The following is a 15,326-nucleotide window of genomic DNA, read 5'->3' on the forward strand; positions in this document are numbered from 1 at the left end:
ATGATACCTCAGGAAACATGAGTCAGATAAATGGCTGCACCTAAATTAAATAAATACACCCCGATAGGCAAGAAAATTTGTAAATATATTGAGAAGGAGACACAGCCAATTTTGTTCAGGTCCACACAGTTTTATATTATTTAAAAGAGAAAACAGAATACTAGGTTCAAAGAACAAACAACTGAAGAGTAGTTGTTTGGGCAGACTAGCTTTAAGGTCAACATGACACATAGGAGCTGAAGGATTCATTCAAATATCTTTTCCTGACAACTAAAGTTCCAGTCTTTTAAGAACTACGTTTCTTTTGCTGTTTAATAGGGTGCTTTGTTTCTTGAGTCTAGAACACATTTGTTTTCTTTTTTTACTCATAAAGGACTCTGGAAATTCTAGAACGATCCCCCATCTAACCTGTCCTTTAATTCTCATGCCTACTTCCGGAGTAGGTAGTCATTATAAATCATTCCTGAATATAAACTGTTTTTAGAGGGAACTGAGTTGCTGAGGAATTACCTTCTTAGCAGAAGTCTGGTGTTTTATTTTACAGATGCCTTGAGCAAAGCCTGTTTATCTTTGCATACCTGTAGTGGAAAGTGTGCTGTTGTGGGGGTAGGAGGGCAGATAAGCTCTGGATATTGAAGTCCCTGCACTGTGAAGACTTCCAGTGTCCCCTGAATCCTTTGCCTAGATAATGCCAAACATCGAAACTCTAGTCTTATTTATTCTCAGATCCCCCTAGCATCCTTTTGGATATTAACTTTCAGTATCCATGAATACACCATGTACTATTTCTTCATCTATTTAAGTTTGAATGATGTGCCTTGAGTTTCTCTCCCATCACTTATGACTCCAACCAAATTAATTAACCAACTATTCAGGACTTCTTTCTGATAATTTTGATACTAAAAACACTGTCACAAGCAACTATTTGAGTATCCCATCAAAAGTCCATTCTAGCTTTTCTCAGGGACAGTCACGAGGCTTGCGTGGTTTCAAAGGAAAATACTGGGCATCTATAGTGATATCTTGTTTGTACTCTAACAAAAAGAGTTTGCCTGAAGATCAGAGGGTGGAGTTAGCCACAGGTTAACCATAAAGCTCTGGAGGTCTGTACAGACATACAGGAAGAGATATGGCTGGGCAAGGAGAGGACTATAAGGCAGGAGGAGACAGGAGCTCAGTCTCTTTGGGGGCTGAGAATTTGGTGAGGTGAAAGGTGGCTGTGGCTTACTCCTTTGTTTCTCTGATGTTTCAACATTTACCCTGATACCTCACTCCAGGTTTTTATTACTAAGACCAATTAGAACTTATGTTACAGACATCAAATATTGTTATCTTTGCTTTACTTTGTGTAGTGATAAGAGTACACCCTACTTTGAATCTAAACACACACACGGGGGAGGGAGAGAGGATCTCTGTGAGATCTAAAAAAAATGAAATCTTATTTTCCAAAGTTCAGAAAAAGTTATAATTTTCTACTATTAGTTCAAAAGAAAAACAAAAACCTTTCTTTTAGTATACCTTTCCTTCTCTAGTGATGCATCACAAAATGTGGGTGTCAAGATGAATTGTGTGGTATAAAATCCCTACAAAACATATAGACAGTTCCTTAAAGTATATTTCAATTCCCGTGAGGTCTAATGTGATTGACAAAGTCAACTCTAAATGACTCCCTAGCTGGGCCTTCTTTTGGTGCCTAAAATCCCAGGTCAATAGCCATCTCAAAGAACTTTTTGGTTTTTCCTTTTATCAGAAAAAAAATTTAGAACATTGTAAAATGTGAGCTCTTAATTGGTACTTTATGGTATAAAAAAGTCTGAAAGAAGCAGATATAGTCTGTTATTTCTATTTAGAGAGCAACAAGAAAATTCCTTCCCAGTATCTTCTAGACTGAGGACAGAGAGGAATGATTATGATGCTAAATCATTGAGAGACATGGTGTGAGGTTTGCTGCAGGGGAAAATTCTTTCTCTCTTTGTGCTTGATGGAATGTTACAACAAGGTCTGCAATTAAGAACCCAGTGTATATACGCAGATTCTTCTGTAGACCAAAACCATCCCCATGTTTACTTCTCTTCACAATTAGTATAATTCCCAACTCTTCAGTATGGATTACTACTGTTATCTGTGGCACAGTGAACTCCTTACTTTGGGCATGGTGGCTGTTTTCTAAATGAGGTGTTCCCTTTCCTACCTCTGTTTTTTTTTCCACGGAGTTCATTCTTGCTGGAATCCCAAGCTCGCTCCTCCTCCTCTGCTGTCATCTTTCATACTTGCCTCACATACCCATACTCACATTTCCATAAAGCACCAGGGATTTCCTCAAGGAAGCCTTTCCCAATCTTTCACAAGTTTCTCAAGCATGCCTCATCTATCGTCAACCTCAGCAGAACTGACCCCTTATCTTTACAACCCAACCATAATCTGAATCAGGTCTTCAACCATGGACTTGAGTGTGGAGTTGAATCGCAAATACTTACAAGTACAAATTTAGTTCCTTCCTTATTCTCGGAGAAGAAAGTGTACATTTCATTAAAAAAAAAAAAAAAAACTGATTTCTGATTGTATCCAAAGCCTGCTATACTGAAAGCAACTCATGTCTAGTACTGTGGGCCTAGTCAAAGGCCTTTGACAAAGCAAGTCATAGGCACAGGATTGGGCTCAATACTCATGCTAATGATAGGTTGCCAAAATCCCTGCTAAATACCTGTGTTTAATCTATAAACTAGTGCTGTTCCCAGTCTTGATCAGCAAACAGCTAATGCAGAAACTTGTGCATAGCTGCACAAGCCACTGAGAACAAGTGACAGCTCTATGTTCAGCATTAAGCAAGACCCCATTCCAACACCTAAAACCTAACTTCGAAACCTTCACATCTGCTGCTGCTTCTATTGCCAACTCTGTCTGCATTACTCTCCAGATAATTCCTATTTTCCTATTTTATGTTAATTTATGCAATACCTGGGGAGCCTTCCCAACTGTCCTAAATGGTCCATGGCTCCCTACTCAAGCCTTGTTATTTTTATTGGTGTTTGTGGCATTATATTGCCTGTGTGGCTCGTTACTATCCATCTCCTCCCACATCCTCCAAAATTATTGTACTTCAGAAATATTTCATCCCAGACAAGAAGTATATAATATAAATTCTATTCATTAAAACTATTTTCTCTGGGTTGGTTTTAGGAAATAATCACAACAAAAGTAACAGGTTAAATAGAATTATGACTTCTACTAAATTGGAGAAACTATTTGTAGTCAGGTATGGTGCCCCATTCCTGTAATCACAATCCCCAAGAGGTGGAGATAAGGGGGTTCACAAGTTCAAGTCCAGCCTGGAATACATAGTGAGATCCTGTTTTAAAAGAGAGGCTAAGGGGACAGAGATGCTTTGTAAAGTCAAATAAAACACTTTAAAGTTCAATTTGGAAACTGAGCTGTGGTGTTCTGTAGAAATAACTTAGTCTTTCAAAACATCTGCTACTGGTTCTAGCCAGGACCATAGAGCTGTGGAGCCCCAAGGATCAGAGACATGAGAAACATTTCACTAACAAAAAGGGAAGCAAGTTTTCAAATGTGTCCAAAAATGCAGGGCTCAGATTTACATGGGAAGCTCAAGAGACTTCTTTCAGTACATTTGAATTTGTTTTGTAGATTTGGAATGAACTCCAGCTCTACCTCATTTTACTCCAGAGGAGCTGAGATTTGGAAAAGTGAAGCAAAGTGTCCAAGGTTATTGAGAAAAGCAACTGCAGATCCAAGTCTAGAGTTCATGTCTCTGAGTTCCCAGTGCAGTATTAACTACATCAAACCACTTCCAGAAAAAAAGATCCCAATCAAAAACAAAACTGGTACAAAAAGGATGTGTTTAGTGGCCAAATCATTTAAGTCTTTCTCTACAATTTTCTCAATATTTTATTCACCTATTCTATTCACATAGGCTTTTTTTCCAGACAAAGCTTATGATAGACACCAGTCAGTCAGTTCTGACTTGAGTACCATGTAACTACACAAACATGGAGATAACAAAAGTAAGTATTCACCCATATGAATTATAGATGGTGTAACAATATCATGACAAGAGAAACATTATAAAGTATTATATGCTATCTTCAGATTTAAATCAAGTTTCCCACTATACGCAGAAGGACTCATTTTGCTATCTGTAATACTATAAGATTTACTAATGATGTCCAAACTACAAATATAACAAAAACTAAGTTCAAGTTTTTAAAAAATCTGACGTGAAAGAAAAATTATAAAATAATAATTATCTGGTAAAATATATGATTTAAAATGTCATGTTTCGCATTAAAATTAGAAAGTATTTAGTTGTTCTTTCCTGAAAGTAGTAGCAAAACTAAATTTGTTTTATAGCAATAAATTACACTTTTAAGTTACAATAACACAAAACAGTAGTTTTCAATGATGTGTCACAAACATTTAAGATGTTAGCTAGAGAAGGATCAAAGCTAAAAGTATTTAGCAAATTAGTTAAATAAATTTTAGAAACTCTGATTTTTCATAAATCATTTTACTTAGACCTTTAATGAGACTGTAAAATGTACAAATCATTTAGACATAGTTGAATCTAATAATCAAGAAATGTCCTGAAAAACATAACTGACATCTTTAACATTATCATTTTCCTAAAAATACAATTTTTTACTAATTTACATTAATTTTTGGCCAGCTTTTAATAAATAGTAAATACCCTAGATAGGAGGTGTTTAGGTAGTTATGGCCAATGCAATAAGTGGACCTGGTTTAGATTCTGAATCCATATAATGAATAAGTAAATAGTAAGCAGCAAAGAAGATATTAAAGATAATAGGGCAGATGTCAAGACAGGTTATAGTATTATAATTACTTTTATGTGTATGGATGTTTGTCTGCATGTATGTCTATGCACCATGTGTGTGCCTTGTGCTCACAGAGTCCAGAAGAGCTCATTGGATCATGTAGAAATAGAACCTCAGATAGTTGTGAACTATAGTAGGGATACTGGGAATCAAACCTGGTTCTTCCAGAAGAACATCAAGTGCTCTTAACAACTGAGCCATCTGCTCACCACCCTCCATCAAAATAAATTGAATTTTAAAGTCTGAATACTGTAGCACTATTATCAGGCTTATAATATATCCAGACAGGTAATGGACACTGGGAGAAAGCCTATTATTATGAAGATAAGCAGACATAATACTAAATGGACTCTTAATTGCTTATCTTCATGTCCATAGATCAATGAGACCTTCAACCATCATTTGTAATAGATGATGATTACACAGTGACCTAAACTGACCAAGGTGCATAGAAAAACAGACTGTAGAGTTCTTAGCATTAAAGGAACATATATTCTAACATCACTACCACCACAGTCACCATCAAGTGGCAAAGATCTTTGTGCAAGAGGGGTAGAAAGAATGTTAAGATCCAGACATGGTTGATGACTACATAGAAATATTTTCTAGATACAGCAGGACAGCTGTTCATATGAACTTGCCATGGTTGGGACACCATGCACAAAACTTGTGAAAGCCAAAGCTGAACCAAATTCCATCATGGACAGAGAAATGAGGCACACAATCCCAATTCTATCTTTGTAGTTTTTGACAGTTGTTAGGTTCTGAGAGAGGAAGATACCGTTCTCTCTCTGAGCATCATCCCTGATAAGTATACTATTCCCCAGCAGTAGATGCATTCAGCATTATTTGGGCAGCACTAATAGATCTTGAAGGAGTAAAAAAAAAAAAAAAAAAAAAAAAAAAGGACATAAAGTTGGTCAGGTAAGGAAGGTGCTAGATATATCAAGAGTTGGGGAAGAGGAGGTGAACATGTTCAGAATACATTGTTGTGGCTTGTTCACCATGCCACATAGTAAGCATATATTTCAATGAAATTTCCATGGCAAGCATCATAGTTTTGTTTACTCACATAACTACAACTAGTATATTCATGTTGGTTTTACAGACAGTGAACCCAGATTTCTTCAGAGCCTGAACAGCTCTGATTCTCATTATAGAATTGTTTTCTTTCCACTCCACTGAGCACACATCTTTTCAACTCCAGAATTGATCAGTTATTTTGAAAGTAGAATGTATTGTGGTATTGATGGTTGTATATTTGTTTTTAATCATGTTTTGAGATAGCAAAATTTTATGAGAAGTTAAAGGCCACTCACTCCACTCTAATCCCTAAACTGAGAGAAACTCTTAAATATTTATTAGAGACATAAAAATTCAATTTTTTATCAAGTCATTCAAAAACCATAAAATAAAATGTATGGATTAAAGCAGGGCCACAGCTGGAGTGATGGTTCACTGGGTAAGATCACTTGTTGCTCTTGCACATAAGCTGGGTTTGATTGGTTCCCAGCATCCACATGGTGGTTCATAACCATCCATAAACCCCAGTTGCAGAGTGTCTGTTACACTCTAATGACCTCTGCAGACACCAGATGCTCACATGTGTACATATGTACATGCAGACAAAAAAAAAATATCAAGCTATTAAAGGAAGTCTTTTTAAAAGTACCAATCTAGAAGATAATTTTAAGCTTCAAAAAGCTTCACAAACACCTTAATTTACGAGACTGGAAAGTTGAGACCCATACCAGGATGTGGTGGTTTCTACCTGTAGTCCAGCCCTTAGGAGACCAAGGTAGGATCAATATTAGTTTAAGGTCATGGTGGGCTACAGAGTAAGTTCCAGTGTCAGTCTACCAGGCAGGGTAAGATGTTATCTCAAAGCACAGAAAGAATGGAAGAAAAGAAAAGAAGGATGAAAGGGTAAAAGGAAGGAGAAAGGAAATATTGAGAATGAAAGAGAAGAGACAATGTGTGCAATACAAAACAAGATTAGAAGGAGCATGCTGTCATAGACTAGGTGTGTTTATTAAATTTAATTTAATTAAAAGAGAGCAAATGAACTGTCCTTCATTGTGGAATGGTCATTACATATATACATACATATATATGTTATAAGACCAAACTTCACATTCTTCCTTGTAGCCATACTCATTCCTGTGACTTTATACAAATTGCTAGACCCTGGTTTTCTGATGTGAAAACAAAACATCTGATACATAGTATATACACACATGCACTTACATGGTTTATCAACTCTTGGTAATTTTGCTAACAGTTATAAACTTATGTGTTTATGGAAATTATTCCTACACACAGAATAAGAATGGCATATAGAGATAAAGAATGCTGGCTAGAATTCGTTAATGACTTCTTATTAATGATATGATAGAATGTAGATGCTAGAGAGCCATTCAAACCAGTAGAATCATAGAATCCAAATTGGCTTGAGAATGAAGGTAACATGCTTCTCTGGAAAACCAGTATGGGTGCCATGGGGGGACTGCTTCTAGGTATTTCCTAGTTTTTATGGCATAGTAAAGGGATCAGGACACTGTGGCTGGAGAGGTAGTCCTACAACCAAAGCACAAAGAAGACATTGTATTTCTTGTTCTTGAATGAGGACAGGAGGGTTTTCACACTCCTGTGTTGGGTAGCCATTGATCATAATTTTCTACCGAAAGGAGGATTGACCTTGGGTAATATGATTTCTCTTGGCCACAGCAATATTTGGTGTCAGACTGCTTGAAGCTGATGCTACTTCTCTAACATGCCAGCAGCTAGGAAGCACGACCCAGATCTCAAGGGAATAATGGACTGGCACACTGTAGCATTTGCTAGGGAAGGGTTAGGGGACAATATCCTCCCTTAGGACAGATCTTAATTTTAGAAGTCATATCCATATAATAAAAATGGTTTGTGTATGCATGATATGGATATAGTACCAACAAGGCATGTAGGTTTTAGAAAATTTACAACTGTTACTGAAACATCGTCACAATGAGGAATGCATTGAATTATAGAAGGCTGGTGGCATCAGCTAGTGTTTTGTTAGTAGTGACAAAATGCATGGAAGCATTAGTGGTAGACTTCACTTGAAGATATTAAAATATTGTTCACATCTATGAAAGAGGATATAAATACCATACATGATATCTATTGAAAAATGATTCCAGCTGTAGTGGGAAAGAAATATTAGAGAGTAAAGCTTGAGGCAGAGAAACTGTACAATAGCCTGGGTGTTAGATGATAAGGACATGCATAATTCTAGCACCCCAGGGGAGGTGTTTAATAATTTCACATTGATTGTGTGCTATTCTACATGGTATGTTTATCATGACACTTCTACATTATTAATTTTTTTCTGTTTTGTGTTCTCTTGGGTTCTGTGGATTTTATTTTCATCTGAGAAAATCATTTGAAGTTTCCTTGGAGGATAAAATGGAAACATGTGTATAATATGCACATCTCTAAGCTAATCTGTCCATTTGCAACACTTACTTTTAATCAGTAAATGTCAAGGACACAAGGATCTGTTTTCATTTTTAAAATAATGATGGTGACTATAGATAGCTAAAAGCATTTTCAGGATGAAATTTTTAAGAACTGCTTGCCACTACTCACTGTTGGGAAGAGAGTTAGCTTTTTCTAAGGATGAGCCCCTTTACTGATTATTCAGTGCAGTCAAATTTGGGATCTTATATACACAAACAGCAAAAACAGGTGCAACAGGTTCATATATATATACATATATATGTGTGTGTGTGTGCGCGTGCGTGTGTGTGTCTACACATGTGTGTATGTTGCAAGTATATTGTTTTGAAAGTAATCCACTTGAGAGTGGAGGGTTCAAATGAAAGTAACTGGGAGAGGCTAGAGGGTAGAAAGGGAAACAGAGAATTGAAAGTACTATTTCTTAACAGCATCTATAAAAGAAAACCCTGTGGATTTAATTCAAAACATGAATAGGGAGAGAAGCCTCCCTTGGCTTTCTATATAAGCCTTTCTTCTGAGGTATAGGCTTTTTTTCTCATTGTTATGATAAAGCACCTTATAAAAGCAGCTTAGGGAAAAGAGGGTTTATTTTGTACTATCATTTAAGAAGTACTACAAGGACTGGAGGGATAGCTCACTGGTTATGAAGAGAACTGACTGATCTTGCAGAGGACCTGGGTTCCATTCCAGCAACCATATGGTGCTAAGAACCAACTGTAACTCCAATTCCTATGGATCTGATTCTCTTTTCTGTCCTCCCTGGATGCCTGCCATGCATAGAATGCACAAACATACATGCAGACAAAACACCTGTACACACAAAATGAAGTGTTACAGTCTATCATGAAGGAGAAGGCATGGCAACAGTCATTTGAGGTAGCTGGTCACATAGTATCTACAGTCAGGATGCAGAGAGCAGATGGGAAGTAGAGCTAGGGTAAAAGCCCAACAACCATTGTTGAGTCACTAACTTCATCCAGTGAGGCCTCCTGAAAGCTCTACTACACTCTAACCCAGAGCAACCATCCTGAGGCCAAGTATCCTAACAGAAGAGCCGATGGGAAACATTTTACATTCAAACTGTTAGTCCTTGGGTAGTAGGATGAGTATAGTTTCTGTGGCATACTTAACTGGCTACCAAATCAGGTTTTTGATTTAATGCATCATAATTTCCTAATTTCCTATTCGATGAAAACAAGAATCCTATACTCAATTTTTTGAGAGGCAATTATGGCATATCTAGCTTTTGTTCGGTCATGGTAAGAGATAAAGCCAGAACTACCCACTTTGTTATTGCAATACTATCAGAGAAACCACCATGAGAAAGATAAGGTAAAAAAAATGCCACTCTATCTCTGAGAAAATAGTGTACTTCCTAGCCTCCACTTCTTTCCCCTTTAAAACCAGAAGTATTAAATTCAATCACAGTCCAAGTTTGGTATTCTGATTCTCAAGTTTTGAACTTGAAAGAAATCCTATACTGAAGACCGTTCGAAAGCGAGGAAGTCCCAATATTTTACTATAGCTCTGTATCACATGTGTGAAAGACATATGGGTAAAAGAACCATAGATCCCAAAAGAGGAGCAGTTAATAAAGGTAGTGTGGTGAGCTCTACCAGAGTAAGAGTACACAGGAGTAATGAATGCTTGACACCAGAAGCTTTGCAGATGCCAGCTGTCTCAAGATTGCCCTCACTGTATCCACCAAAGACCACCCAACTGCACATGCATGCACACACACACACATACACATGCACGAGTCCCTCTACCACAATGGCCCACAGCAAACCGAGCAGCATTTTGGAAAGGAACCAGGGCAAATTCTTCAGAAGCCTAGAAAAAGATTAGACTAATTACTTGCTAGTTCTATTGTCAAGCTGTCTGACATTAGCCAAGTTTCATATAGTTTCAAATTTCAGGTCAAAACGTTTACATAAGAGTACCCCCAGTGTTTTACAGTGGTTTTTCTTGTTACAAAGTCTCAAGATACTGGCCTCTTTAGAAACATTTCTTCTTACATTCCTTTGATTTTATAAATGTCTCCTCTTTCATTTCTGGAGCTGCCATAAAGCATCCCCTTGTTCTCACCCTAAAATTTCTCCACCTTAGGTCTATCCCTCACCTCCCTTATGTGACATCAGTATTTATTAAGAAAATGATTATTGTATCTCCAAGACTCTAATCATGTAATACATGTAATATACTAAACATGATTTGTGCCATTAAAAAAAAAGATTCAGATTTAGTTCCCAAAGATTGTTATAACTCAAAAAGACAAACATTAATCAGAAATACTTGATCTCCCTAGACACAGCCAGCTCACTGGATGGAAAAACTACAAGGCTTTGTTTGGTAGCATTGCAAGTTATATGCAGCCATGTGTCACCGTTTGCTGTTTACTGTTATGACAGATGGGGAATATTGAGACTCAAAAGTCATTGCTATTCCTCTTTACCTGTTATGATTTTTGCAACTAAGGATCTGTTGTGTGATGAGTTCCATAATGCTGTGTGATGAAATGACACCAACTACAATAGGCTGGTCTCAAGGAACATTAACTAGGTTTTTACAAGCTGCTCATCACAGAGCCTGACTACAAGGTCTGAGCATGTCCAGTGCCTAATCCTGATCTTAGAATGTGATAATAACACAATAAATGTTTGTGGAAGAAATTTACTATAGCTTAGTAATTTTCATTTTTCCTAAGCTATGAAATGCTCATTGAGGATCAGAACTATTTGAAATTAGTAGTTTAGTTTGCCTATTTTCACATGCTAATTTATGGATGGCCTTCATCATTTAGATTTATTTTTGCATTTTATGTTATTTTAAAAAGTCTCCTGACAATGCAGTCTCCTCTGATGTGAATCACTAGAAATATAAAGGTTTCCTCTAGTTACACTGGAGGTAATTTAAAAAATTAAAATTTAATAAAAGTAAAGGAAATAAAACCTTCAGATCTTTTGTTAGAAAGAGTAGACTATTAGAAGGCATTGAATCACATAGTTTCTGGTATCATGGTAACATTCTTAGATATATGAAGCCACCACAGCATCATAGCAATTATAGCAGAGTCACATGTACTCTCCTCTTGGACTGAACCAATGTCAAAGTGTCAATCTCTGAGACCCATGACAGGAGAGGGTCACCCCCCACACACTTGCGTACACATACACACACACACTGCCTGGAGTGCCAGGACCCAGAGGCTGGATTATGCAGAGACCATGCATAGAAGCAAACATGAGCAGAGGAAAAAATTTCAATGTAATGATGCCTAACAATATTCTACCATTCTCATAAATTGGTGCCTTTCCCATTGGTCATCAGGGAGGCTTCATCCAGACACTGATGGAAACACAGCCAAACATTAGGCCTGGCTCCAAGGGAGGAGGGAGCCAGAGGGTCTAGGATATCACAAAAAAAAAAAAAAAAAAACCACAGAATCAACTGAACTGACAATCTGGGAGCCTTCATGGAACTGACCTAGGTACTAACAGCTGTATAGCTTGGTCTTTTTGTGGGACTCCTAACAGTAGGAGCAGGAGCTGTCTCTGACTCTTTTAATGGCTTCTGGGACCCTACTACTCCTCATAATGGATCCTCTTGCCCAGCCTTAATAATACAAGGCAAGGTTCTTAGTCTTACTGCAACTCAATATGCCATGATTTGATGATATCCACTCAAAGTCTCCTTTTTTTCTGAATGGAGGGGTGGATTGGCAGACAGATGGGGTGTGGCATAGGGATGGTGGGGAGGGGAAATTTCGGTCAGAATATAAAATAAATTAATAACAAAGGACTAATAGTGCAGCCTGTGAGAATACCTTTCAGGGTTTTCTCTAGGTCATCATCATAGGCTTATACAAACAAGCTGAATTTTCATCGTCAGGCAGTATCTACCTTACTTCTTCTTTTTAATTAAAGCTTCTCATTGGGAAGGTCAAAGACTGCTGGTTGCAGTTCTGAATGCAGCTTACCTATAGTTCTGTTTCTCGTTTCCTATGTGGAATCTGTCGTACTGTGAGTAGGCTCGGTTCCCTTCCCAGTCCATCAGTTCAATCCTCAGCGTGTACTGCCTCTGACTGGTGATGGCAAAAATAAACTCATTCCCCAGCCAATATTCACCAGAGGGATTCCCAAAACCCTGGGAAAGAAGAGACACATGCACTTGTTACTCCAGAGGGAACTTGGTCACGATCAAATTTATTTTCTAAGAAACAAGGACAAATTATTTAAAGATAGCTTTGTTTGTCTTTTTACACTTCATTTCAATTCCTAAATTATTCCAGTACTCTTCTACTGTGTACTTTCTCTCCAATGAAGTTGATGTCTAGTTCTTATCACAAAAAAAAAAGCCTCTTTAGTTTGACATTCTTGGGTTAAATTAATCTTGTTAGTAGGTTTAACCAAAAAATAACTCTCAATTCAAACTTCTTTTAGACATTTATGTTAAAACTGAGTTGACATTTTAAACTTAATTTGAATATGTTCTAATGAAAGTTACCAGTATCCTTCTATTTAATAGTTTTTAATTGGAGCCTACTTACTCTATAATTTTACAGATGATTCAGTTCTTCTAGTGGCCTCGTGGCTAATTTTAATAGTCAAGTCTAGAAAGCAATGGTGTTATCACTTAGGTTCTTCACTGGCAAACATTTGAGTTTGGAGGCAGAAGGACAACTAATAAGGGCTAGTGAGTAACTGAGCTGACTTCATACCTGAACCTCTCTGGGACTTTATGGTTTTCTTTGGCATCAGCTAAGTCTGCTCTGTCAAAATTTCAAATAGTTGTTTTTTTTTCTTGTGTGTGTGTGTGTGTGTGTGTGTGAGAGAGAGAGAGAGAGAGAGAGAGAGAGAGAGAGAGAGAGAGAGAGAGAGAGAGAGGGAGGGAGAGAGAGAGGGAGAGGGAGAGAGATGATCCCACAAGGCTGATTCCTAATATTGAAGATATTGATATTGACAAAGGAGGAGCCTGAAATTGCTGATAGAGATATTTGGGGCATTTCACAGTTGTTGAGAAAGTACTTCCTTGGTAACACCTGATGATCAGTGTAATGTCTTATGTACACAGTAGTCTACTGAAGCTGTTTTGAGCCCCTAGCAATAGAAAAATCATGCTGCATCTGTGAACTCACAAACACTAATGAGGAAGTGGCTCATAGAGAGCATCAAATACTAAAGTTTATAGTTGTTGAAAGGAGAGAAGGAAAGGAAGGAGGGATGCAGAGTGGCAGAACGTTAGAGCACGTTGCACTGACATTCTGCATCTCAGCCATACAACCAAGAGCTGGTAAAAATAAAAGTGTCAGCTTCCAGACTACGTCTGGTAAGAACATTCTATGCAATTCTGCATCTGGACAGATCCCCTAACTGTGCTTACATATGCCAACATTAAAAAGGTCAGATCCTTAGGCCCTGCTCCAAATATGACAGACTTTGAATATCCCCCCATGGAAAGCCTCATCTTCCCTGGGGAGCAGAGAGGGGATGGGATGGGGGTTGGGTGGTGCAAAAGAGGAGAGGAGGGAGAGGGAACTGGGATTGACATGTAAAACAAGCTTGTTTCAAATTTAAATTAAAAATAAAAAGGTCAAGGTCCCGTAATCACAGGATGTATACATGGTTGTTTTATGAAGAAATTGACCATGGTTAATTAAGGCATGTATTAATGGATGGTTAATCTTTACTTAGCAGTGTGAACAAGTATTACAATTACAGCAGCACTAATTGTCTCAACACAGATGATAAAATATAAATTTAAAGTGTAGTAGACGTTTCCTTAACCTTTCTCCATTAATAAACCTAAGAAATGAATCAATGTTCCCTATTTCCCTTTTAGAATATACTGGTGCTCAGTATGACCAATAATTATCTAAATTCATTCCATTGCCTCTGCCAATGGAGGTACTTCCAAACAACCAGCAGTATTTGCTATCAAATCTCTTTCTGTCGAGTCTGCTTTTGCAAAACCAGCAGATCATAGTGCACTGAGCTTCAACTCAGTGGTTAGAACAAATGCTAGAATACCCAGAGTTTGCTACACACACACACACACACACACACACACACAGCTTTATATTTAAAGTTAATATGTGTGTTCACATTTTCAAAGTTATTCTCTGACTTAACTAATTTTTTGACTAGCTGCTCAGTATTCGTCTGGATGACATTGTATATGTAGTTCCCTAATGACTACTTGTATAACTCAGAGGAAAATACACAGTTTGTTAAAAGTTAGTACTCCAGTGACTCACTCTCTCTCTCTCTCTCTCTCTCTCTCTCTCTCTCTCTCTCTCTCTCTCTCTCTCTCTGTGTGTGTGTGTGTGTGTGTGTGTGTGTGTGAAAGCCTTCACACAAGTTCATGTGGAAGACAGAGTTTAACATTTGATATCTTCTTTTATTGTGTCTGCCTTACTACTTTCCACCTTACTTATTGAAACAGAGTCTCTTGCTGAATCAGATCTTACATCATTGGGTAGAACAGCTGGACTGTAAGTCCCCAGGATCCTCCTGTCTCGGTCTCCCACTGCTGGGACTACCAGGGTTTGCCACAACATACAGATTCACATTCAGGTTCAGGGATTTTAATCCCAGCCCTCATATTTTACTTCACTACTCATAAGATCCTCAGGCCACAGTTAGTGAAAGCACCACAGTAGCAGAAAATATCCGCAATTTTTCGGATGTGCTAAAGATTTTACAGCATATCACAGGAGCCAGTCCCACATGCTAAGAAGTCCAAAGTTTTCCTGCATGCACAGAATGGAAAGCTACAGGGGCCTGAAACTCTGAGTTAGCATTCTTCAACTGCAGCAATTGCTTGAAAGACAAGAAGGAGCACTGGGAATTTCCTTTGCAATTTTCAGCTCAGACCAGCCAGAGCTGTCCCTCTAGCCACTTGACAAGTCCCCGTGCCATGCAGCATTGAAACAGGGCTTCAGCGATCATATTAAATGTGAGCAGAGAGACT

The 15,326-nt window shown here is 37.8% G+C and overlaps 1 protein-coding gene across 2 annotated transcripts in view; it reads right to left on the bottom strand.

Moving 5' to 3' along the window:
• Angpt1 (angiopoietin 1) overlaps window positions 1-15,326 on the bottom strand; it is a 228,653-nt gene that overhangs the window by 20,496 nt on the left and 192,831 nt on the right. For both annotated transcript variants that reach the window (XM_051202540.1, XM_051202539.1), the window contains exon 7: window positions 12,334-12,500. In XM_051202540.1, the coding sequence (XP_051058497.1) occupies window positions 12,334-12,500 (167 nt within the window). The remainder of the gene's footprint in view (window positions 1-12,333; window positions 12,501-15,326) is intronic.

Source organism: Phodopus roborovskii, unplaced genomic scaffold (assembly GCF_943737965.1).
Source record: "Phodopus roborovskii unplaced genomic scaffold, PHOROB, whole genome shotgun sequence".
Lineage (NCBI taxonomy): Eukaryota > Metazoa > Chordata > Mammalia > Rodentia > Cricetidae > Phodopus > Phodopus roborovskii.